We start from the raw sequence: 27432 nt of genomic DNA on the forward strand, positions 1-27432 counted from the left end.
CAACTTCTCCGTTTATGGCAGCATAGGCCAACTATAATTCGATTTCACTAATCAATTATTCGAGCGGCTCATCTACTTACAACGAATGAGCAGTTATATTAAACACCAGCACCTTGTCGTCATAAGCATAATAAAAGCCTGCACTGCCAGTGTCGAAACTCGCTGGTATATGCAAATAAGTTGCATAAACTAACTACAAAGGGGTGGATAAAATATGAAATCGGTATAAAATTCAGTATAAATGGAAATCGAAGTAATAAATTAGATAAATGCTTAATTTTAGAAAGAAATGTGATGAATACGGAGGGAGACGATGCTTTCAAGTGAATAGCGCAGAAATTTTGAACTTACCATGAGCTAATAAACAAAAGTGAAGTCGCACGAATAATGTTTCATTAACATTATATTGAAATTCCTGGTGCGGATTTAATGTTATATGCTCAAAACTACAAATTTAGAGATAATCGGTCAGAACATAACTTCGACAAGTTGAGTGAAAAATTGAAACTGCACAATAAGTTCTAACACAAATTTAAAAGAAATAAAATAAAATATAGTAGTGAATGCATGATTTGAAAACATCACAGGCTTTAGGACGTAATTCTTGAAATAAGAGTCAGCTCCATAAGCTGATCAGAGCTGAAAGAATCGGGGATAAAAGAAAATATTTTCAGCACGAGAAAAGAAGGAATGCGGATCTTGCAAAGCTTCATAAGTTTTTAGTCTTTTTACCGCTTGTAAGATGCATCATTACCCATTATTGAATATAAGAAAAATTGGGCTGAGCTCGTCTTATAATGGAAGCGTTTTTTATTAAAATATTAAAAGATTATAAGAATAATGACGCCTAGCGACAAGATAATTGCAATTAGTTGTCCCCGTAATGACGTTTCTAGATTTTGATTATTTTTCAGGTCTTTCATGTCAGGAGTTGAAACACAACTACATATTTCGAATAGATTTTCAAACTTTTTCACAATTTTCACAATATTACATCGGTTTCCAACCCGACAATTTTTCACAACATTCAAACAGAAGACAAAACGTAAACCAAATTTAAAAGGTAATTTGCCAGATTTAAAACGTAAACGTAGAAAATTTAAAACGTAAATAAAATCATGCGTTGGCAGGCAGGTCGAGCCGCATCAGAAGCCGCAAAACCAGAACGCAAATCCAGTACCTGGCTCCTGGCCAGCACTGAACAAGTGAGGCATGCAGTGGTCGTTTCGGATGCTCCTTCAAAATGAATAGAAGAAGCCTTTATGGCGGGACCAAATGAACCTTGATACTTTATGAAATTAAGCCTAGAATGTTTGCAATAATTATATAGAAGATTATATTATGAACAAATTCTAACTTGTCAGCAATGCATAAGGACGATTCACTTGGGTAGAGAACGATGAACCTATAATGCATCATCGAGTAATAGAGCACAGACTATCAGGTGAGAATTCTCTTCCAGACATAATTTGCAAAAAAATACATCAGTACTCACTGCATTGAGTGACAGAGAGCGCATTTGTCCGTCCGTCCGTCCGTGAAGTCACGGACGGACGGACGGACATGACGAGCACAATAGCGCCTTTTTTTCTATAAATGAGAAAATGCGCTAAAAATGAGCGTAGGTGCATACGAGGGGAGAGTAAACGAAAGAAGAACATGTCACTCGGTAACAATTAGTTAGCTTTGTGGTCTTCATGGCGGAATAAAGCATGAAGATCAATCTAAAGCTAATTTAATTACACACAAATAAAAAACGCACAAAACTGCGGGGTTCAGAATAAGAAAAAATGTAATAAAATTGCGATGTTTCCAACATTTAATTAATTATGATGATTTAATGAGCGAAATCAACTTGCATTTGTCCTACGAACAAATGGAACGGAAATTCAAACAAGTAGGCAGGCGGGAAAGAATGCTATGCTCACTGCAGGTTGATAAAAATTCTACAGTAAAAAGGTCACGGCAAAGATAGCGTAAAAAACGAACCAAGCTATGTTAGAAAATTGATTCACGATTCCAAAAATTTGCCATGCAAATATGGCACGGCTACACACCGAGGAAACATTGCCCGAACACATGCAGCGCATTTCAAAAATATCCTCGACACATTATTTATTATTTGTATTCTAATGAGCTTTAAAGTTTAAGCCTTTAAACGATTGTATTATAAAAATTCTCACTCCTTAAAACAATGAGCTAAAAAATAATAATTATTGCCGAAAAAATATAACATCAGGAAATATAGTATATTATAATATAACCAAATAGCAAATAAACTTGCAATAACGGTTGCGTAAATTATTACGCGAAAGCAAGGTGCCGCAAGTTCAATGCAAACTTCATTTAACTCAATTTTGATGAAGTCTCGCAATGTTTTCATTATTTGGTTAAGGAATGCAAGTGTATGCAAGTTATCAAGACGATCTAAGTTCATTTCATGACCTGGTCAAGAAATGTCGACATTTCAAGACGTGATCAAAATGACATTTCAAGACCTAGTCAAGAAATGTCGACATTTCAAGACGTGATCAAAATGACATTTCAAGACCTAGTCAAGAAATGTCGACATTTCAAGACGTGGCCAAAATGACATTTCAAGACCTAGTCAAGAAATATTGGATCATTGACAATACAAACCATGCTATTGGTGAGTGCATGTAGCACAAGCTACATAATATGATAATAATAACAGTAAGACAGCTATTGTATTGTGGATACCTAAGAATGAATGCATAGGGAGAGAAAAGTAAGGCTCCCTACCTGTTGTATCCTAATAATAGGAAGCTTTGGGAAGAAATGAGGTGAGTGTAACACCCGAGTTTATTCGAGGTTTTAATGATTACGATTCATTAAATAAAGTTCATTAGTTAATTAATTAGTTATTACCATTTTATTAGTTTTTGGTTTTGGTTGATTAGATAAATAGACTTCGGAGGGAAATACAAATTATTTTCATATTGAAAATGGCATCTGTAAAGAATGTACTTCCCCAAACCAAAACGAAATGTACGATTCCAAACCTTCAACAATGATCATTTGTAAAATGCACTTAAGAAAAAAAAAGTAGTGCATAGATCAGAAACGTTTTAAAATAGAAATGAACATTTATTGCTGATTATTACAACAGTCTATGTAGGAGAAGAATATAGGAAGAAGCGTCAATTTTCGACAATAAATGAAGTCAAACTAGAAAAATATTTTGCAACTCTGGAATCAAAACGTCTCGAACAGAGAATTGTTATTCACCAGTTTGCTTGACCAAATCAATCCGAGACACTCGAGACTTGGAATAAGTAAAGCCAAGACATTAGCGAATACGAAGTTCTGTTAAACAAAACTTTGAAACCTAGCTAAATTACAGCAACCTTCACCAAATTTCAGACAACGATAAAATTTGATGTGAATAATTTACATCGCGTTAAGTTACGTCGCTGGGTGACATGTAGTCGTAATTTTTGCCGATTACCGAAAGCGATAACGTCGATATTCTTGCTGAGCTTGCGAAATGGAAGAGCGCGGTCGAGTTAAAGTGAGATCCAACATCCATGAGAGTCGCACAGACTTTTCTCTTATAATCCAAGTTGAAAAATAAAGCGATATTTAACTCAGTTATTATGAACAAACTGCAACAATAAAAACTAATATTCACACCCTGATGCAAATTAATCGCATTAACGTTTTAATTTTCGATCCAGCTAATCAGTGGGAGCTTGTAAAACGCTTTTATACTAAGTAAAGCAGCAAAATAGCGGCTTAAAATAGCGACTCGCGTAGGCAGCAAGAGTGACGCGTGTAGCTGTGCAGAGCCATGACTAAATTGTTCCCTTTAACAGCTTGAGCTCGTATGAGAGACGTCCATGGTGCTGGTGGCACAGCCATCCATGTGGCGGTGCCATCCATGTGGCGGTGCCACCCATGTGGCGGTGCCATCCATGCGGCGGTGCCATCCATGCGGCGCTGCCATCCATGTGGCGGTGCCATCCATGCGGCGCGGCCATCCATGTGGCGGTGCCATCCATGTGGTGGTGCCATCCATGTGACGATGCCATCCATGTGGCGGTGCCATCCATGTGGCGGTGCCATCCATGTGGCGGTGCCATCCATGTGGCGGTGCCATCCATGCGGCGCGGCCATCCATGTGGCGGTGCCATCCATGTGGCGGTGCCATCCATGTGGCGGTGCCATCCATGTGGCACGGCCATCCATGTGGCACGGCCATCCAAAGGTACTGCGTCGCTGTTTGTGTGCCGAGGTACTGCGTCGCCGTTTGTGTGCTGAAGTACTGCGTTAGCAATACAGTTTCCAGGATGAAAATATGCAACAAACTCAACTAAGTTAGGCAATCCACTGGCAAATACGAAACAATTTATTACTTGTCCCTCGATACAGACTTCCAATGTTTCTCTATAAATTTTAATGTTCTGATTTCAATTTTCAAATTTCGCACTTAAATTTCCGATTGCTTTTCATTTGGAACAATTCTTGCGACGCTCATATTTGCCGGGCATCGCTGTTAATATTCCTGTAGACGAGTTCCCATTGACCAAGTGAAGACAAAGTGACGGACGCCTCTCGAGAGAAGAGCACAGCAGAGCACGCAAGTTCTCACGTGAACAAATGACTCGGAGATTATTTAGACAGCCTGGCTATTCTGCACATGGCTTAGGCCAGCCTAGCCGCTAACAAACAAGTTAAAATTAAAGATTCAGCCATGTTGAACTAAGGTAAAAATACAATGATTATACTTATGTGGACGACTCATAGACCAACAAGGAAGGAAAACAGAGAAAATAATGGAGAGGATAACATAAGACAGCGTTGTTGCTTGTAATTTTATCGAAACAAGCGGAATATGATAAATAATTGCGCGCGACCGTAACCTACAAGCCAGGTCAGAAAAACAAATAAAATACTAAAATGACAAGAGAGACAACAAGAAAATGAAAAAGCGAGCAGTTGCCAATGCATAATCAATTGTTTGAGTAGGTCTCACGTCGAAGTAAATCGCATGATAAGCGGAGGCGACTAATGAAAGAGTAACAAATTCAGATACATATAAATGAATGCTTTTCAAAGATCTATAACCATTAGGGTGATGAACGTCATGTGAGCTCTATTAGCAAACGAATAGGTATCGATATCATTGTTATCTGTGAGTTAGAATCGATATCAATGTGAGTTGGAATCGATATCAATGTGAGTTGGAATCGATATCAATGTGAGTTGGAATCGATATCATTGTTATCTTTGAGTTAGAGAGCAGCGTCGCACAAATATGCGTAAACTCAATGAAGAGCTTTCCAAAGAGGCGATCATATTAAAGCGGCAATGTTCCTCAGAGGCAAGAGCTGAACTGCTTACAGTACCAAGTTGTGGAGACAATACTGACACAGCGAGATTTTCCAGCCAGAAAAACGCCTATTCCTGGAATTGCTGACAACGTTCTTTTTGGATCAACATTCACGACCCCTCACAACGAACTTCATTTTTGAGGAATGTTATACAAGGCCGGTGACGCAATTGAAGCTTTACGGCTGCTTCAGGGGTTGGCGTCATTCGTGTGGCCACTGGTCCGCCTTCAGCAAAGTCTTCAATCGATTCTTATTTTTCAAGAATACTGAAAGAGCTTTGTGAAGAAATTTCGACGAAAATTCGCAGCAATTTCGTTTTAAGAAAGGTGAAGAAGTTGTATTGATAAGAAAACGATATTTGAATTTCTCGTTGCAAAAATACAATTTGGTATATATTAACGCATTGATTGCCTATAATTATAGTTTGATGCTACACATCAAGGAAAATATTTACTTACAATAGTAAAGAAGACATTGTCACAATTTTCTTCGCCGTGCGACAATCAGCCCGGAACTATGCTAATCGAGTTTTAAACTACCTCCAGAAAAATTTGCCACAGAGCCTATAGCTTTTCCGAACGGCCGCTGATCGCCGAGTAGCTTATCAAGCAATGAATACAGATGAGTTATGCGCTAGACCGCCATTATGTCTTGCATGTTTACAGAAAAGACATCAGTATATACATGAGCACACAAAATATACACTGTAGAATTGAATATCGGCTAACATTACATTGAGAACATTTGGTCGATAACTAAAAATTGCGGCTAAAAGTTAAAATTATAATTGATCAGATCAAAGCCAGAACATTAGTGGATTATCGTATGGGATCATCACTCCCGTAAATAAATTCATACGAGACATATAAAAAATTCCAAACTTGAGCGCATTTTATTATCAAGATAAAATTTGACAGTGCAGTGTATTTAACTTCACTGCAAAGAGTTGAAAGAGCAGCACAATTTAGACACAACAACTCGTTTTGATTCGCAGCGTGAATTAGGCGATTGAAAACCCAGTACAGAAATTATTTCCATTTGGCTTTTGTAAACTCACTAATGTCACTATTCGTGTTCTATGAAGTTTAAAGAATTTGGCATCAAAGTTTTCTGCATAATTGCAACGGTTGATATATCCTTACGTTTTGTGTTCGTTTATCGGAGTAGAAAAATGATGGGAGTTTTATGAAGGAAATACGGCCAACGTTAATAGGTCGTCTCTGACGAGTATAAAAGTTTCAGGCAGGGTAAGAAGAATCATGAAAAGCACCTCGTAACAAATTTCAATAAGAACACGAATTGGCAGTCTAGAGTGAAGTCAGTGTAGTGCGATGGAAAGTAGACACCAGAATGGAAGTACTAATGGTGGAATTTTATTTTGTCAGAGATGAGACAGTTCAGCTCAGAAAATAAAACTAATTAAATTTTGTCTTTTGAAATATAATAGAACAAATCCGAAATCAAATATAATATGGAAAGGTTAACTCCAATCCTGATCGCAAATGAGGCGAATCATTTCACCAGATCATAAGGCGCGTGGCAGCAGCGACAACAGCTAGAATGCAGCACAGAGCGCGTTACTGACACAACCAGCATTTAGTAGACATACTGAAAAACAACATAAAATGACCTTCAATCAGAATCTTTAAAAACAGAAGAAATTGTATAAATAATTGGTCCCAGTTCAGGTTCATGAGACAGGTATTTCTCCGGACGAGTGAAGTGTGTTCTTCGATATTGATGTCTCTAGAATATTTTTATAACAAATCCTTATACTTTATCGAGGCACAGGCATGCGACGAAGTAAATAGAACACCTATTGAGTTCTATTCATAAATCATCAATGTATTCTATAGACTTAAACACATTAGAACAATTTCGACTACATCCCAAGACACATTATTTAGATTTTTTTGAAAAGCCCCATAAATTCACCATTCATTCAAGGTAAAAGTTTCGGAGACCAGCTCCCTTTTCACTTCAAAATTGAATGATAATATTATAGTTTATGCTTTAAAATTTACGCAGAAGAAAACAAAACCAAAATTGACGAGTAGAAAGCAGTAGAAAGCAAATTATCATGAAAACTTAGCCTGCAACAATTTCAAGCGGATAATATTTAGGGATATTTCCCGTCGAAAATCTAATTAATATTTAGGGCATCTTCGATTTTGAGTTCTCGCGTGCGAATTTAGTCGTATAACCTAATCTAACTTGCAATTTACAATTTTTGAACCGATTCTGTAACTGGCATCTGAAAAGTTTACATTTATAATATGGTGAATTTTCATAAATTGTTTTGCCTTTTATTTATTTTTGCTTTTTGTTTCAGTTTCTTCGGCTCATTTCCATTAATTGTCCCGCTATAGTTTCAGTCACAAGTGTTCCGATTGAAATCTTTCTAGTCACAAGTCAACATAGTTTCTACAAATTGCGGAACCTTATGAATAAAAATGATTAGGAAATTCACACAACGTTGAAGGATGATCTGCACATGGGATGAAAAGTTTCATGAAGACATCATACACATACCCGTAGTAAACAAAATATATTAATTACGATAGAAGTACAATCTTTACACTAGAAAACACTAGAAAAAAATTAATTAGAATACAATAAAATTATAGTGTTGTCTGATAAATTTGTTAAATCAAAATGCAAATGATGTAGCGAGGAAAGAATAAATTTCAAACCTATAACGAGACTATAAATTTGAAGTCTAGTTCAAAATAATATAATGGACTTGGCCATAAGCCATTTTTTTTATGGCATCTTCAGTTGAATTGTCTAAAAAATCCGAGGAAAAGGAAGTGAGCAAAAAGAAAGTGAAAAAATTTTCTATTGTGAATGATGAGAAAAAAATGCGAGTGGGCAGTTAAAAATCAAGAAATTAAAATATAAAATCTCATTTTCAAAAATTGCTTGTGAAGTTTAAAAAAAATTATTTGTAGAACAAGTGGTTTGTCCGAGATATTCGGAAGTCTCTTTAGAGCATTATTCATTTCATACCATCCCAGATTCAGTCGACCAGAATGCGTTGTCATTACTGTAGTTGTTATATCTTTAATTCGTTATTGGATATACTGAAAACAAGACACTAAACATCGATAAGGTCTGTTGATGGAAGTAAGTAACAACAGTAAGTAACAACAACAACTCACTAAGTAACAATAATAAGAAATTTATTTTGCGAAATAAATGAGTTCGCTCCACTAAACAATGAAATCCCTAAGAATTTAAAAGAAACAAATAACGCAAGTAAATTCGCCAAGATAGAGTTGTGACTAAACACGATAAAGTTAGAAAATGGCCGTCAATTCAGGAGCAATTTTATCTCTTAATTCCAATAAATATTCTTTGTCTTCAACTGGCTGGTCGACAGAGTAGAGTAATCCTTTTATACAGACCAGGCCTGGGCGGCAAGTTTCTAGCCCTGAATTAAAGGGAAGTTTACTGCACTTAATTCAAAATGAAATTGAAACAATTTGAATGAGATCTTGAACACATGCAAGTTTTTTTATTTAAATACATAGTCGCGATGCTATGATAACATTCGAGCGGAATGCCCCGCTGCCCAGACCTGTAGCACAGAACACTAATAATAAGATGTTCAAATGGCTGCCTGAATTCTTCTTACCTCAGACGAAGTGAGATAGCAGAGACGTGAGTCTGTGCTCTCCATGGACGCTTGAGCAATGAGCGCCGTGTGCTCACGGTCGCTGTAGTATCCACGCTCACGGTCACTGGCATAGCCCCGTGAGTCGCGATCACTCATGTAGCCACGTTCCCTGTCACTCATGTAGCCGCGTTCACGATCACTCATGTAACCGCGTTCACGGTCACTGAAGTATCCGCGTTCACGGTTGTTCGTGTAGCCGCCGCGTTCACGGTCACTGAGGTAGCCGCGTTCACGGTCGCTCATGTACCCGCGTTCTCTGTCCGTCATTGCCCCGCCGGCGCGATCGCTAACGTACCCGCGGGAGTCTCGGTCGCTCGCGTAGCCGCGCTCGTGGTCGCTAGTGTACCCTGAACGCACGCTGTCTTGTCGGTCGTAAAATCTGCAGAAAGAAAGATAACCTTTTCTGTTCACAGCAGAACTGGGCAGTTAGGACAATCATTCCCAGTTTGCTTAATTTACTGCAATACATTAATATATAATACCAGTATATTGCAAAATCGACTATATATCGACCCGGTTTGAAAGTCATAGACAAAATTCCTTTAGGATCATAAACTGTCAATTAGGAACTGAAAGTTTAGTCTAGTTTTGCACATGATAGTCATCTACACCTCTATGAATGAGATCACACCGCAAAAGTGAGCCACTTACCGGCGGTCGTGGTCGCTGGTGTAGCCGCGATCGTAAAGGTCACGGCGACTGCCGAAAGATTCATTGCGGTCGCTAAAGTAGCCCGAGTGTTCACCGGGCCGCTCATCCCGCCGGTCGGCACCGCGTTCACCGCCAACTGCCTTCCCGCCACCCACCCCACCGGGGCCGCCTTCGATCATCCCTGTCAGGCATGGCAGCGGCTGTCACCACGTAGCATGGATACCAGACACGGAATACTACCACATGCATTTCGGTAGTTGCGCGCAAACGGATTCATTTAATTAAGATGAGTTCGAATTACTGCAAACTCTACACGTGACATTAGCAAACTATTGCTGTCCAGATCGGAATCGGAGCTGAATAAGGTCAAATTAAATTAGGGAAAATTGTAATCCAAAATTTAAGGCATAAGGTAATGCCCGAATGAGCTTACGACACCCTTGTTAAGTTAAGTAGGTACTTAAATCTATACGAAATACTGAACGAAATTTGAAGTTTCAGATTCAATTTGAATTTTAACAACGTTCCAAATGATTTACATACAATGCAGGGGAACATGGAGAGAAACGAAAAATCAGTTTAAAGGGGGTTCGAATTTCTCATGCAAAAAATAAATTAGAAGGATAATACAGAGAAGATTGAACTTACTAATACTGGTAGCGATGATTAAGTTACAGAACGATATTTTATACAAGAGAGAAAATTCTTGTGATAGTTTAATATTTAGGTGTAAAAATCCAGAGACAAATTATGGGAATGGATGCGGGACAAGGAATACGAAGAATGAATATGTACTCTTAGAAAAGTCGTCTTCTTTTGTTGAACAAATTCAACCATAGGAGAATTTAGGGTAATTTTGCAGGCGTTTTGGGGGGAATTTTGTCTTTCTTCAGGGTACTTTTACAGTCACTTATAAAAGGACAGGGAAGGAGCCAGTCAAGTAGGCTTAACAGAAGGAAAGAAGCAAGAACTTACGAGAACTGTGCTGATGCAAAAAACAGATCGTGAAAGAGTACAAAGATATAAAATTAGATATGGGTTAAGCAAAGAGGTTTATGATGTCTGAAATGAGTAAGACGGATGGCCATACTCTGGTTGTATAGTCTGCTCTAAGCATGGAAATTTTATTGGAATGAGTTTGTATGACGAGCAAGTTAAGATGGCATCATTTGAGAATGGGCAGCGCTGCATAGATGGTACAGATTTTCCCTCTTTCGTAACACAAATGAAGAATTAACGGGTTTTCAGGGATAGTAGTTTTTTAGAAAGGTAGTTGACATAAAATTCACATTCATTTATTCATCATATAATACAATTCAGAGGAAATTTTAGCGTCCAGATAAAGAGCAAAGCATTAGTAAACTATCTGTAGTGTTGATTGTTAATAAAAGAATAATATAATTTTACAACACTGAAAATGTAAGAAGGATAAAATTATGCGCCAACTGAATGTAAAGCAGGCAATACAATGGGAAAGTAAACAAGTTTTATATGTTGTGAAGAAATACAAATCAAACTTGAGACAATAACATGGAAAATAAATGTGCTAACCTGCAGCCTAAGCAGGAAAAGAACAAATAAATTGTTTTAAACATAACGTTTAAAATTAAAATACGAGTATGGTGTTTGGAGGCTCGAGCACACTTTTTCGACGTAGCCATGCACTACCGAGTTTTATTACTACAGCAGGGAATTCCTATGAGAAAATAATGAGAATATAAGTTGGTTTGTAGCATGCAGGCTGGAACGAAAAATTGTTGTTCCAGCGTCGCAGTCGTAGTCAACTTCTGTCAAAGAAAGCATTGTACGCAAAAAGTAAAAAATTGTCAGTACAATTTGAATTGAGGTGAGAAACCAAGCATCGTGATATGACTGCAGCGGCCATAAGAGGATGAGGAACATGGCTTAACGCAACACGATACCGACACAAACTCTCATGACTCGAAACAACACGGGACTGCGTGGTGTTTGGTAACACCGAACTCATCGGGTGAACAGCAAGCAAAACTTAGGAGTTAAGACTAACTTTTGCCGCTCTCGCTGGGAGGATGGATTTTAACGTGAGGTCCTTGGAATTGTTGTTGGTACTGCTGCTGTTGCTGTTGTTGTTGTTGCTGTTTGCGCAGTTGTAATTGTTTCTGTTGCAACAGTTTTTGTTGGTAGTGTTGGTGTATTTGTTGTTTTTGTTGTTGGAGCGAAAGAGATGAATGCATCGCTCCGGCGCGCTCTGCAAGTCAGAACAGCAGGGCCATTACCATAAGTTACCAAATTAGGAGACGAGACCGAGTCCGGCGGGTGACGTACCGATCGTCTATACATTTAATTGTTTAGTTTAGAATGAACCAAAAACAAATAAACAAGAATAAAGGAGATGCGTGCGTTAGAATTTCACCGGTGTTAAGAAGCCGTTTCTTCCGATTGTTAGATCAAAACGAGTGTTAGTCGGAACGCCGTTAACTCCCGAAACAACAGTCGAGAACTGTACAACTTTACCTCTCGCTTTGCCGTGCAAGTCGCTTCGACATCCCGACAAGACGTGGCGACTAAAGTTGAACGTTTTTGCATTTTGTTCAGGTGTGTGATAACCGTTGATGGTTTCACCCCCAAGCACTGCTCTCGAAAGCGAAAATTTTGCAGCAGGTGCAGTAGAAGCGGTGTTCACATCATCTGCAGATCTCCACAGACTCAAAAAAGACGATCCGTTGACTTTAGAGCCGACATCGAGCACTATGCAGCCGCCTCCATGCTTGCTTTTATATATGTTGTTCTTGCTGGCGATGTCACAGAGGAGTTGTTCTCGTATGCGCTTGCGTTCGTCCCTGGACATATGAGTGGGCAGCGCATTGAGCAGGGGCTCGTGCAACGGCTTCACACAAGAAGGGTTCGGGACACTGTGGCGAGTTGAACTTTGCGAGGCGTTGTGAAAAGGAAGATGAGGCTTAACGTTCTTTCTTGTGGGCACAGCTGGCAAAGTAAGCGAGATATTATGCTTAAGCCATGCTGCTTCTTTTGTCTCATGCTTTTTCGCACCATTGTGACAGCTCCTTTGAGGTCGGTCTGTGAGTGCGGAGCTTTCCGGAACGAAAAGGAAAGAGCGGTCTTGATCCTGGAACTTTCTTCTTGATCCATGGAATGTCGGTGGCAGAGTTGCCGTTTGTCGGATTGTGTCAGGAATATGAGGAGAGCTTGAGGAATTCGAAGCACAGTGAAACTTTGATTTTGAATGAGCTTTTTTGTCAAGACGAACAATTTGATCTGCTGTGAATAAATAAAACAAAAGGTGAAACAACAAAATATAAAACTAATTTAAAAAAACTTCACGTCTCAAAACTTTTTTTTTTTTTATTTATTGAGTACTAGCCGGCATGTATGATATCGGTCCAATAAAGTATTCTTTACTGTTAGATTTTTACAAGAAATTACACATGTTATAATTAAAAAAAACATGAATTTTACACAAAGTAGTGATAATAATGACGTTTAAAGCTCTGAAGGCAAAAACGGAATCATCGGATGACTTCAGGTTCAGGAACCGAAATCGCGGATGAAAAGCATAACATAACATAACATAACATAGTGATGTCGGCTCTGAAGTGTAGGCCTGATGTGGCCTGTCGCCGATTCTTTTCCATTTCGTGCCTTGTTCATAGATCTAAACTCGTGTCATTTGACCGGATCTTTTCATGACTGGCGATAGTTTGAAGAAGCTACTAGACTTCCACCGGGTTCGATAAGGAATCTCAGTCAGAAAAAAAAGAGAAGAAGCGTATATCGACGGAATATTAGTTCTTTCGAGTGATCCCAGACAAAAATTGAGAGCGAAAAAATACTGGTCTTTATCCAACAATTATAAAAACTAAATTACGACTTCTTTTTAGCACCGATAAAAGCGTTTGCATGCTCACTTGCATACACAAAAATTTACAGAGCGGGAAAAATATTTACCGTCTAAAAACAGAGCGCGACCCAAAAAACAGCCGTTACACTGAACAAAAATAATGTGGGACGGAGAGAGGCACAAAGAACAAATATGTGCACGTGAAATGTTGAGCATCGGGACCACGACCGAAACATATGTCGTTGAGTTGATAATGATAGGGACAGAGTGAAATCTACGCTACTATGAACATCATGTGGATACAAATAACACGTGAGATATGAGTTTCTGATACGTTTAAGAATCTACATAACAAGCTTTTAGTTAAAATAAAAGTTTATTACAAATGTACAATGCTATTGATTAAGAAACATTTGTGATGATTGCATTTAAACAGTATATTTATCTATTCATCAAGTGTTCGAGCCATAGAAGAATAGTTGAACGATTTAAATAAAATTCATACGGAGGAAATAAGAATTTAATGAGTTAATTCTAGTCCAGGGAGCGTCGACTATAATTTAGTATAATTTACAAATCATAAGAGCTGCAAGTTTGAAGTAGACTCATAACCACCAGACACATCTTCCAAATAGCAAAAGAAAATTTTTTTGAAAAATAAGTTTACTTTCAGTGGATGCATTTTTCATACACATGAAACCATTGCGAATTTTTCCGTCAATGAAAAACTCCAGTGAGGTTAATAGGAAATTTCTTTATCTTTGAGAAGAATTGATTAGTTTATACGAGAAGTCTATTAAACACTACAGGTTACTCTTACAGGTAACTTGCCAGCAAAGTACCGGTACCTAGTTATAGTCTCCAGAGTTTTTCAATAAAAATTTCTTGTCAATATTTGATTTCCGATTCAAGAGAAATATTCATTTCCGATTCAAGAGAAATAATCAAACCAAAGCTATGAAATTGTATTCAAAAGCCGACAAAATAATAAGAAACAATTGCGAAGCCATTCATCACTGAAGTTAAACCTGCCCTGTAGATGTCGAGTAGCCAGAAGTTACGACCAGAGTATACGTAAAGTATACGTAAAGACGCAGGTCTCATATACAGTATATGTAAAGCCGCAGGTCTCACCGAGGTTCTCCATGCTCTGTGTAAGGAGCTGTTCAAAGGTATGCAGGCTGTAGCTCTCAGCATCCATGCCCTTTGCGAGCGTGTTGCGCAGGTGCATTTCGTACTCCTGCAGCAGCTGCGTCGTCGGCGACTCATCCGCAGGTGCTTGAGAGTCGCTGCCACCTCCGCCTTCTGAGTTACCTGGAGCATAGAACTCTAATGATCAGTGGTGACTTTCATAAAGAATATATTAGGTTAAAATAAAGCGAGTGAACGTTCAGCCATCACCAAAAACAAGAGAAGCGAAGCAAATGTCCAGTAATGGAAAACAATGGGTATTATAGAAATCTAAGCCATTCGTAAATTGAATGCTTGTAAATTATTTAGGACGAACATGCAGATTAGGAATCATGGGAGGAAAGAGACATGCCATGGCGAACGTTTACAGTACGGCACGAAATAGATCTTATTGAAGGAAGAAAAAAAGCTAGGTAACATAAAGTGAAGAAAAGCAGCGATGAATTTTAAAGTAAATGCTATAAATTTTTAAGTAAATGCAATAAATTTAAAAGCGAAGAAAACTTCACACAAATTCACCATATCGCGATTGAAAACGTTTCGGACTCCACCTCAATCGTCAGTTCGAAAAATCTAAAATGAAACATGATCAGAGTTTAATACAGTCGAAATTCAAAATAAAAAATACAGAGGTTAAAGCCTAAATTTACACTACTTTTTTTCGCTTTTACATTTTTAGTGAATTTGCGATCTAAGTAATCAAGTGATATTAAAGTGATAAAAGCATTGAAAGCGCATTCCTGAGAAACTCGACAAGGCAACAAGAACTCAGTCGTAAATTAACTCATTTTTAATTCAATGAATTCAAATTCATGCTGGTGTTAAATAACTGCGTACGTGAAGAACATCAAGAGTTTTAAAAAGCCAACTAAAACTTGGTAAATGAATTACAAGGATAGCCTAATTGCTTCATGCATTTTGAAAAAAACATAAATTAGGTTGGTCAAATAATGATCATGAATCAATAAATATTAATATAAATGGAAAATCACCGGTTTTACATTTTTAAAGAATATGATCAGAGGAAATTGGGTTGAGACAATTTTCGTTGTGATTCGCTGTTCAACATCAATTTTTAAAACCAGCATAAAAACGCATTCAGAAATTTTCATAAAAGATTTTTGTGCACTGCACTAGGTAGTGTGCACATCTTTTATTTATCAACCCGGATAAGAGTCAAACGTTTATATATATTATACATTCATTAGATGATATGGTTTGTTATGAGGCTCTCTTTGGTCACCATGGGTTGAATTGCCACAGAGTTCAAGTTTTCAGCTCAGATGTCACAGCCAGTCGATGCAAAGGTGAAATACCGCGCGATCAGCCGCGAGATAAAATACCAAGTCAGAAATATCCAACAGAAAGAAAATACATGAAGTTTCTTGGCATGAGTTACATTATATTAGTCGAATAGAAAATAAAAAATTTCAAGGACTGAATATTTATGAGAGACGAGGAAAAAAAACGAAGATTAATCGAAGAATAAAAATGCAAACGCAAGCAAAACTTGAGTACCTGAGAGCTAAGTCGTAAGCCAAAACATAAAGAAGGGATTACCACCAACTATAGAACTCGGTTCATGCTCCAACAGGTGGTAAAAGCGCACAAGGGATGAGGGTAGGAAAAGGGATTTAAAAACATTTTTTGACTAACCTGAGTAATGTTTAATCTGCACAAAACCTTTTTATAATGCAGTGAATGGGATCTCGATTTTTATTGTGGAGGATGACTGACTTTTACCACGCTGCTGCCCGAGGCTGATGCAGGCAGGGCATGCTGGTGTTCCCTCAAGACTCGGGGGCACAAGGGAACACAAGAGGCGGGGCGGCAGCAGAGGAGGGCACAACAACAACTCACTGGTAGGGAGTACATCATAATAATAACAATGACTCGCGCGTGTATGTTTGTGAGGCCAGCATACTTGGTGATGGCGTCGTGGCGTAGCAGTTAGCGTCGTAAAGCTGGTGCTCAGAAGAGGGCGACTCAGCAAGATCTTCAGATGAAAGAAAAGCTTCGCTCGACTGCCGCCAGCCACCACTGCCGCCCCGTATCCAGGGTTCCTCTTGCTCGGTGTCAATAGGCTTTAACATCTTCTTAAGAATGCCGCTGCTGACTCTCATTTCACCTTTAGTGACGTCGTCAGTGCTGCGACTGCGGGCGCGACGTCTCAGGGTGTCGGAGTCCTGCGCGTTGTCCATCTCCGAGTAGTCGACGCTCTTGGAGGCGATGTCGCGCCGGCTGCCGCGGAGGCTCCTGTTGTCGGCAGCCCCACCAGCGCCACCTCTCATGGCCTCAACCTCACGACGGGGCATGGAAGAGGCCTTCTGCTGCTGCTGCTGGAGGGAGACCTGCGACGAGTGAAGGGCCGAGCGCCCTCGCCCAGCTCCGTAACTGTCCACGACACCACGACGCGACGCAACTGTGTCATAAATAGAAGATTGCTGCTGTTGTGATAGTTGCTGTTGTTGTTGCTGCTGCTGCTGTTGTTGTTGATGCTGCTGCAATTGCTGTTGTTGCTGTTGCTGTACCTGAGACGACTGCGCACCATGGTTGGCGGTGGCAGTGGCCTGACCAGTTCTGGCTTCGACCTCACCACTCCTGCCTTGGCCCTGCGTCGGCCGCGGCAGAGTCGACACGCCTGCAACAGCGAAGGACGTCAGCACCGTTATAATTGAGTAAGCTGTTACGATGGGAAAACAGAGACAAGAGCAACACACATGTCAACCCCAGATGTTCCACAAATTTTGTTAGTTTCCTTGCAATGATTGCAATTACAATGGGTACCTCATAGACAGAGATGCAAACCCGAATCAATGCCGTCAAGTGACAATTGATCGCGAATGGGACGACATTGCCCCATTTCTCCTCTAAATCGAGTTCAAATCTGCACCAATATCGTCAATGGCAATCGTTTAATTCGGATGTATTGGTCAAGTACAGATAACCAATCAATGCAAATTAGGATGTAGCCACTCATTCTTTTTACAACACTTCTCTTTAAATTTACTTCTTGTTTGTCTGTTTGTCTGTCTGTCTGCTACAAATCTTGAAATCGAAATTTAACACACTTCTACTTATCCTATTGATCTGAAAATTTGCATACTTGTTTAAAGTTGGAGACAATGCATGAATCAAATGTCAAAATAAATGATTTTATAAAGTAAATTTTTTTTTCAATATTAAAAAATTGAAAAAATAATTTTGTCAGCTACAAATCTTATAACTGATATTTGACACACTTTTACGTGTCTAATTGATATGAAATTTTGCACACTTGTGTGAAATCAGAGGCAATGCATGAATCAATTAACAGAATAAATAATTTTGAAAAAAAAATTTATATAATAGAAAAAAGTATATATATTAAAAAAATTTAAAAGTAAATTTTTTTAATTTTCGAAAATTAGATGAGAAATTCATTGTAAATCTGTAAGATTGGAGATACTGGATTCTTTGGAAGTGTTGTCTTTAAAAAGTAATTTTTAAATGTATATTATTCTCAACCAGGCGACACCCTAAGGCGCTACCCCAAACAGACTACACACGCACGCCACACCTCACCCTGGCAGAACCCGCACCAACTTTTATATACTTGGCATAAATGCTGTGAACGAAGCTCCGTATTCACCTCGGAATCTGGGGTCTTGCGCTCGCAGCCTGGCGTACTGCTCGGCTGTCATGCAGGTGCATTGCGGCTCTCGACCTGAGCGCGAGGGCGACGCGGGTGTGCTTACGGGCTTACGTCGCCCTTTGGCAACGCCCTTGCCGCTCGTCTGGCCGGCCTGCGTAGCGTTACCACCTCGACCGTGGTCCAGCTTCAGAGAGTACGAAGACGAGGCCTTGCGCGAGAACTTGAACGACGGCGACTGCGCGAAAATCAGGCGTTGAAAATATAATTTATTTTCGCACATTCTAACAAATATTGTAGAAATGTATTAGAAATTCCAAATAAGTATATAGATTAAAAAGTGAAGCCGAAAAATCACTGTTGTCATCAAAGTGAGACAAAAAAATGAATTCACGTAGGATTCACCATATATAAGCAGGAACGCAAACAAGATTGAAGCTTTGCACACTTTCAGACCGTACAAAAGAACGGCAATAAATATCTTGCTAGTGACTTAAGTAGCAAAAATTTTCAAGTTATTCTTCAAGGCAGAAGAAACAAAACCTAAAATACTTAAATAACCAATCGACGCAAAACAGTAATGCCTAAATTATAAATTCTCAGTACAATTGTATCCTCTGGCCTGTCAAGAAATCCACACTGAAAAAAAAGTACAACAAAATTTTCATTTTTATTTTAGTTGTATGAACTGTTTTTGCAAAACTGGTTTTGTGATGCATTAACTTAGAGATTCATATACTTATGTCTTCAATTTCGTACATCTATTTTTTGACAGTTCATCCTGATGGTGTCTTCGAAGTTCGTTTGAACTAGACTCCACGATAACTGCTTCGTAAAATAATAATTCTGAAATATCAAACAATCTAATTTTTTAATGCAGTGAAATAAATCGGTCAAAAATTTTATTACCGTACTGTCAATTTATTGAGTATTTAAAAACATGCGCACATCTCAAACAGAAAATTAGATGCATAAAAAAATTACTTCGACAGAATAATTGACGCCTGAATTTCAATATCAGCGAACACGGCCTCCTGAACGCCGATTGATACGAATGGGTTGACGCGTGACTGATGAATGACGGAATCGATGAATAGCAGGTAAATTACGCACGATCCTAGACTTAAGCTATTCTTGAGAGCGTCTGTCTTTGCACACGAGGACTCGCACTAAGTTTTCAGAACAAATGGACCGAGTCTGAAATTATTGGATTTCTTCTGCCACTCGAGAAGTCAAGAAAGGCAAAGTCAGCAGACGCTTCTTCAGCCTCAAGATTAAAATTTGTTTGTCAATTCGAGCCGAAACTTCCGAGAGAAATAAGTTCTAGGGAATAAGAAACAGCAAATATAAGTTCGAAAAGTGAGTTATTTCGGCGTGGTGCAGCTTCTGCCACATAGAACAAAGAAATAGAGCTAACTTTGGCTCTAAAGAGGCTTGCAGAGATGTAAATTATAATTGTCATTCGGCAGGGAATTTACAATCATCATTAATGATGGTAAAATTTATATTATAGAATTCATTCGACATAACAAGCAATGCACACACTCAGAGCTTCCTAGATAACACAAATTTCTAAAAAAAGACATTTACACAATACACCAGCAACATAACAAACCGCAACCAACTGCAACAATTATAAAACATGGTAATGCACACACATACGAATTACTGTATCAAAAAAATACTAATATAACACATCACTCGCACATACCGATACTTGCACAGCATCACATTCACGCAATACACGTGACACTCACGCAACACTCACGCAACACTCACGTAACACTCACGCCAGACACGCAACACTCACGCAACACACTCAACACTCACGCAACACTCACGCCAGACACGTAACACTCACGCCAGACACGCAACACTCACGCAACACACTCAACACTCACGCAACACTCACGCCAGACACGCAACACTCACGCCAGACACGCAACACTCACGCAACACACTCAACACTGTCTCTTATACACATCTAGATGTGTATAAGAGACACGCTGCCACGGAACACTTCACGCAGTACAGCCGCTGCCACGGAACACTTCACGCAGTACAGCCGCTGCCACGAAATTCACTCAATATTTCACGTTTCCACAAGTCAAAAATTCTGCCATTTTTATTGCCTAACTTTTCAGGAGCCGTCAACTCTATATGAATTAAATAACGTTATTAAAGTACCATAGATGCCATTTTCACCACTTCACGTAATTTGAATAGCTGCAGACTCACTCTTCGCTACATCACAGGTATATTGTCTCAAATATATCACTCACGATTATAATACATTTGTATCCACATTATTTCATTCACTTGAGTCTTCACTATTTACCAGCATTTTAACAGCCACCGCCTGGTATTTCACAATTACACGGACTTTCCAAAGGACCGATGACCTGCCCTGCCTGCTGACCTGCCCTGCCTGCTAACCTGCCCTGCCTGCTGACCTGCCCTGCCTGCTAACCTGCCCTGCCTGCTAACCTGCCCTGAACACGCAACACTCAGGCCAGACACGCAACACTCAGGCCAGACACGCAACACTCACGCCAGACACGCAACACTCACGCCAGACACGCAACACTCAGGCCAGACACGCAACACTCAGGCCAGACACGCAACACTCAGGCCAGACACGCAACACTCACGCAACACTCGCGGAAGGCCTTAGCGTCGATGGGCGAGGTGAAGTTGAGGCCCCAGGTGTCATTGGTGGCGGGATCCTTCCAGTAGACGAAGCACTCCGACGCCTGCCCGATACGCGTGCCTGCAACACATCACTTCATAAGAACACGTGATCATGATGGTGATACACACTACATATTATATCATTAGTACAATAGATATCTGATATATTTGCCAAGGTTGTGATTGGGTTTCGGTGATTGAAACCTGGCAGCACAAACATTTAAGGGCACATTAGCATAATATATATCTGATATATTTGCCAAGGTTGTGATTGGGTTTTGGTGCTTGAAGTCTACCAGAACAAACGTTTAAGGGCAGTTCGGTAGCGTTTGTAGGATTCTTATCGTGCTGGGTCACTTTAATAAGATATATTAGTGCCAGCAGGGCCAGGTTGACCCGGCCTTCCCAAAATTGATAATCTCGATAATTTGAAAATCCTGGTCTTTCGCATCCTGTCATTTCGAATACAGTAAAAAATTTATATTTCAAAAATTTGGAACGTTATACAAAGAATGATCGGTTCCAACCAACGTATAGCGAAGAACTCCAATTAAACTCGCAGTTTGATATTCGAAAAGCATACTTTTTTATTCATGAATAAATACACCGCATCATGATGCAATGCAGATTTGGATTTCCAAAATCACCCTTTAGCTGTCCTGAAACGCCTTACGATTCAAACACTATGAATAAAATTTCTGCTCAAGGGAATGTCCCGATATGATAAGTATCATGACAGGGTATCCCGGTATTGTGCCTTTAAACCGATATTTATGACCAAATATACGAAATAAAAATCGTATAAAACAAGTATAACTGCGCACAGCAATTCTACATGGGCTTGAACGTGTGTATGGTAAGTAGACGTAGGCATTGCTGGTGGGGCATACCATAAATAGATGAAGAAAAAAGATGTAAACATGCAAACACAAAGTCTCATCTTGGTAATGTTGAATAACTTTTAATGAAGGTTTCTCACCAGGTTGAATAAGTCGAACATCAAGAATTTTCTCGACTTGTGAGTTGTAGGCCGTGATGTGGAAGACACACTCAGGCGTGTCCTGAATACAGGTTATGTTGACAGGTACGAGATCCTCGGACACTTGTTGCCACTTGACAGTGCCGGCACCACTCGAGGATACGTGAAACACTTCGGCCCACAACCTGCATAATTCAAACACGTGAAACTCTAACTTCAAGTAGGTAATTTTGAATTTAAGTAAGAGTAGAATTCGAAAGAAGAAATAAAAGTTCTGACCAAGAGGTTCTCAAATTTACTTTTGAAAATTCAAAGTTTTTGAAATTGTTTTGGCGTTTGTATGCCGAGTTGTAGAAAAATATTAATCTGAGTTGAGTTTCGACGTTCAGTAAGAAATAGTGATTAAAAACAGGGCCAGCTTATCAATCACGCTTATTAACCAAAAAGCTAGATAATTAAATCAAGGGAGACGATTTATTGAATGATAGCAGTAAAAAGATCAGAAGAACTTTACACCTTATCCATCTATACACGCTGAGTTGTCGGTGAAGTCAAGAGTTTGAGACTAACCTGAGTAGGTGCCCGTCTCTACGTTTGCCAGGATTCCAAGGACTGTCTTCATATCTATACCCAGCTTTCTTCATGAGGGGAGCACAAGAGCAAGATAGCTTGTTCCCCATCGTAATGTGACTAGCGCAGTGATACGAAGGATGTGCGTAGCAAGAAGTCACGGCCGCCTCTAAGTGGTGAGGCGGGAAAAGAAATTGTCGCACCAAATGAGGAGCAAAGTCGGCAGATCGAGGTAGGACCTGGTGGCGGAGAAGGTCGCCCGGCCACCGTAACAGATGGTGATAGTCGTTGAGTTCGCCAACAGAATGACGAGTGCCGTTGGCAGTGTAAAGAGGAAGCAGGTGAGAAAAGGCGGGAATGTAGTGAGATAGAGGAGGAAGAGATACTGACTCCGAGCGAGACGTCGGCGAGTGAGGTTGAGAGAAGAAGAAATTCGGAGAATGAGATGGAAGCGAGAAGGATGTGGGAGTTGGAGGAGTGGGTGCCCTAGGAGGAGATGGCGGCGAAGGAGGGGATGCTGGTGAAACAGGAGAAAGAGAGCGTTGTGATGGACTTTGGGGTGAGTGTGGTGATGGTGTTTTAGGTGATGGTGAAGGCGTTTGGTGAACAGGTGATGGAGGAGTTTCCTGTCCGGATGCTGGAGCGAAGCGAGTACGAGATCGTGGTTTGTGAGTAGCGTAACGATGCTGCTTTGCTCGAGTAGATGTTTGGTGCACCTCTGGAGGGTGGCTGGTGCGTTGTGAAGAACTTGGCTGTGATAAACCCTCAGATGACTGATCGAATGCTGCAACAAGAGTCTCTGGAGGGTGTTTGGCTCCTTGCTGTTGCTGCTGCTGACGCTGGTTTTTCTGCTGCTGATCAAGTTCGTTAAGCAGAAGGGAGTTAGCCAAAGCAACAGTATTGATGTAAAGGTTGTCGTCGGTCAACCGGTAGTAAGGTTCAACCTGGTTGACATAGGTTTGGTTTTGCGAAGACTGAGGTGGAACTGGAGGAGCCCTTGTTGGTCTCTCAATCTGGACTGGAAGGGGATAGTTAATGTACTGATTGGAGGAGTACTTGCAGTGCGGCTCGTGGAATGATTCGTCAGACTCAACGTCAGTACGCCTTGAATCTTTACTTTGAAGTGTGGAAGGTGAGGGTTCTTGCAGATCCTCGGAGTCGTCAGTTGTTGCTTTTGCTTGCTGTTGCTGCTTGGCCTGTTTGTGAGCTTGGTATTGGCTGCAGTAGGGCTCGTGATACGAATCGTTGTCTTTAATATCAGAATCCTTGTCTTCGGGCGAAGGGGAAGTGACTGTCCGTAAGCTTTGTTGACTCTGATAGGGACAGTTTGGCTCGTGAAAAGATTCGTTGTCATCACATTCTTCCTTCGAGTCGGAACGCGACGGTGAACGAGTGTGATCCTGAAACCGGGAATGAGTCTTTCGAAAATTGTCGCTCTCTTCACCGGACTTGGCTTGTTGCTGTTGGAGTTTTTGAGCTCTCTTTTGCTGATATTGACTGCAATGCGGCTCGTGGTAGGAGCCGTCGTCACTGACTTGATTTAGTTCTGGCTGTTGCGAGTCACTTTTTGGCGGTGGTTGAAGTTTCTGCTGCTGCTGGTGCTTCTTTTGATAGTGGGAGCAGTGGGGTTCGTGGTACGAATCGCTGTCTTCCTGAGGTGTTGCAGAAAGAGGTGTCTGCGCGCGGGGTGGAACTTCTGGCTGAATCTGTTTCTGTTGCTGAGCAGACTGATTTTGCTTCTGGAATGGACAGTCGGGCTTGTGATAGGAGCAGTCGCTATCGTTCGCTTCGCGATGATTTTGCAGGACTTGAACCCGTCGAGGTCGCCTATACTTCTGCCCCTGTTGACAATGTGGGGCGTGGAATGAATCTTCGGAGTCTGACTCTCTCTCGGGCAGATTCTTGGGCTGCTGGTAATGCTGCGACAGTTGTGAATGACTTCTTTGGTACTGCGTGCAGTGCGGCTCGTGAAGCGAGTCTTCGTCTTCGTCGAGAAATTCTTGGCTTCGACCACGATGTCGACGATTGCGATCTCGGTGAAGAGGTATGCGTTGCGGCTCGTGATAGTGGTTCTCCTCTTCGACCTGGTGGTGGCGCGCTTTATGGTGAGAAGGTGATCTAGAGTCTCGGTGACGGCGATGATGATGGTGACGGTGGTGGTGGTGATGATGGTGATGATTTGATTGCGTTGAAGTATCTACGGAATTAGCAGTGCTTGAGCGTATAGGTGAATGATAGGAATGGTGTGGCGGCGACGGCTGTGGTGAGGAGTGTTGCGGCGAGCGTGACTGTGGCGGGTGTGTCTTTGTGTGTCGGTGTCGGGGTCGTGAACGCTGTCTAGGCCGCGGCCGAGGGTCCACGTAATAATACGGGTGAAAGATGGCGAACGCTTTCGGGGACGTCGGGGAGAAAAAAGGGTAGGGCTCGCTGAGCGGCCCTTGCGAGGGTTAATAAGGAACGTACGACAAGGACGCAAGCGAGGGTGGGCAGGGGCACACCGAAGGATGCACACTTCAAGCACACAAGAGGTGGCGGTGCAGAGAGCACCCACTGCTACGCTGGTAGCGAGCGCGCTCGTAGCAGTAACCACTCTTTCTCAAGCGTAAGTGCTAGAGTCGGTCAGCACACAAAAAGATTGAAGACATTCATGGGATCGCACTAGATAATCTTAAAGCTTAACAGCGAGTAGCAAGGGCAATCAAATCAGACTAGAACACATAGCTTAGAAATAACTTTGATTCATTTGAGCTACACAGTGGCAAACATTCAAAGCGGGAATACGACAATTAGGCACCGAACCTAGGCCGCGGCAAGCGTTCTCTCCAAGACCCCGACAGTTTCGTGTAAAATGTTATATGTATATCAGTATTTTGTAATGTAATTGTATTTCAGATTTATATCTTAAGGATATGTATATGGAGTTTGGTTTTTATGTTTTCGCCAATATATTTCAAAGACTCAAGTGAGCCGTTCAAGTCGTCTCAGGATTAATTATTTCAGCTTAAATCTTAATTAAATGCAGCTAAACTCTAGACATGATGCAAAGTGGAGAAAATTACTAGGAAAAGTCCGTAAAAAATTACATGGATCAATGCAAGTAATTTTCAAGATATGAAAGCTTCATCTATGGGGTGAGTAAGAACGCAGATGAACGAGTAGGAGAGAGTGACGAAAGAGATGAAAGAAAGAGCAGTCCTTAATCAGAAGACGGTTAAGAGGCCGCAGGATGGAGTAGTCTTTCAGGAGGAGAAGAAAGCTTAATGGGCTTAGGAGATAAGCGTCCTCAGTTGACAGCAAAGAGCTTCTTTTGAGATGAGACTGCGAAAACAAGCAGACGTCGACGTCAGCTTTTTCGGAAACGCCGAGTTGCTTGTTTCTGCAATAAAAGAAGAGGCAAGCATATTAGATCTTGGCAACACAAAACAGGAGTAAAGAGAACACTGATGGTTTTGATCATGTTAAGAATATATAAAATCTATTTGCTCATTACAAATTATCATTATTATTATAGAGAAAACTAATTCAATAATGAGATGCGTGATTCGGGCTCCTTAACAAAAAACACAAATATATGCTGCAAAATAAGAAATTTGCGATCGAAAAACAAACGAATAAACGATTGCTCACGCAAAAACTCATCTTAAAGCACTGAAAAATTCCTAAAAAAGTTGGCTTGCTTTGCTGAACTTGGCATGAGCTAAGACGTAGGTCTAAATCCCAGCAGTTCATGAGGACAAATATAGGAACTAATTATAAAAATGAAAAGTGTTTGCTTGATGCAATCATTGCTTAACGTAATTTTTGCATTAATAAATTATACGTTAAGGTCTTAAATACACAGGGAAAAATTCGTTTACATATCTTCGCAAATATCAAGATAGTAAATGAGCATCAAGCAGCAGCAGCTTGTAATTCATTCCTAAAGAAGTCGATTGAGCATCAGAATCAATGTTCACCATTTCCACTCAGTCGACGGTTGGTAGGCGAGGTAATTAAAGTGGCAAGCTGCATTCGCCATGCTTCTGCGTATATAGTGCGACCGCTCATCAAGCGAGTATGGAAGATGAATGCCATCAAGAAAGATTTGATGACATGGATCGTGCTGACACACTTGATGACATGGATCGTGTAGGTACATTTGATGGTACGCTAAGTAAAATCAAAGGGCCCTATTGTCAAAATATTGACACACTTTCTTGTCTACAGCTCAAGAAGAGGAGCGGATATAGCACCGATACACCTTTTGTCAGGCCGAACTGAGTCAGGACGACCCACGCAAGAACATAAGTGCATCACTACTTGGAGAAAGTCTCAATAAATTTTCTGAGTGTAGGAGTTCTGAAGATACTTGATGACACGATCTGTATGGTTGCATCTAGTTGTAGTGCAAATACACGTAGTGCATGGTTGTGCTAATACACCTAGTGGTAGTTCTAATACACCTAGTGGTGGTGCTAATACACCTAGTGGTAGTGCTAATACACCTAGTGGCGTCAGTGATGCTTACATTGGTGGTATCAGCTGCACTGCTACGATAGTTGGCGCCAGCAGCAAAATGCTTGGTATCATTGGTAGAATCTGTGTCTCTTGAATGACGCAACTTTACTTAATTGATTTATATGCAAATTTCATAAAAACATTAGCATCGACGCCGGAATTTGACGCGTGCCAGGATGTCAAAATCAATAATTAAATAACAGCGGGGACTTTTCTAGGCGAGACCAAGCCTTTACGATGCGGAGGAGACAATCGCACGCAAGGCATTCAATTCTGCCGCTATTTCCGGCCATCCGGACGAAAAATATTGCACGGTGTTCTGCTGACGACGCAGTCTCGGCAGGCGGCGGA

The 27432-nt window shown here is 40.6% G+C and overlaps 1 protein-coding gene across 1 annotated transcript; it reads right to left on the reverse strand.

Annotated features, from left to right (window-relative positions):
- Nucleotides 1–3829: 3829 nt before the first annotated feature.
- LOC108673066 lies at nucleotides 3830–26602 on the reverse strand. The gene is made up of 11 exons (XM_047879991.1): nucleotides 26541–26602; nucleotides 22585–25011; nucleotides 22015–22199; nucleotides 20996–21114; nucleotides 18345–18582; nucleotides 16638–17354; nucleotides 14657–14836; nucleotides 11711–11911; nucleotides 9685–9865; nucleotides 8992–9412; nucleotides 3830–4285 (listed from the first exon to the last, which is right to left on the reverse strand). The coding sequence occupies exons 1-11, from the start codon at nucleotides 26600–26602 to the stop codon at nucleotides 3830–3832; spliced, it is 5187 nt and encodes a 1728-aa protein (XP_047735947.1).
- Between the last annotated feature and the right edge of the window lie 830 nt (nucleotides 26603–27432).

This window comes from Hyalella azteca, unplaced genomic scaffold (assembly GCF_000764305.2).
Source record: "Hyalella azteca isolate HAZT.00-mixed unplaced genomic scaffold, Hazt_2.0.2 contig4363, whole genome shotgun sequence".
In the NCBI taxonomy this organism is placed as follows: domain Eukaryota; kingdom Metazoa; phylum Arthropoda; class Malacostraca; order Amphipoda; family Hyalellidae; genus Hyalella; species Hyalella azteca.

Bases quoted from the DNA above. Each gene is read 5' to 3' on its own strand.
- LOC108673066 (XM_047879991.1), bottom strand. From the start codon at position 26,602: ATGGCGAATGCAGCTTGCCACTTTAATTACCTCGCCTACCAACCGTCG. The intron at 25,012-26,540 runs GTGAACATTGAT...AGGGCCGCTCAG, and splicing joins CCGTCGACTGAGTGGAAATG to CGAGCCCTACCCTTTTTTCT. The intron at 9,413-9,684 runs GTAAGTGGCTCA...TTCTTTCTGCAG, and splicing joins ACCAGCGACCACGACCGCCG to ATTTTACGACCGACAAGACA.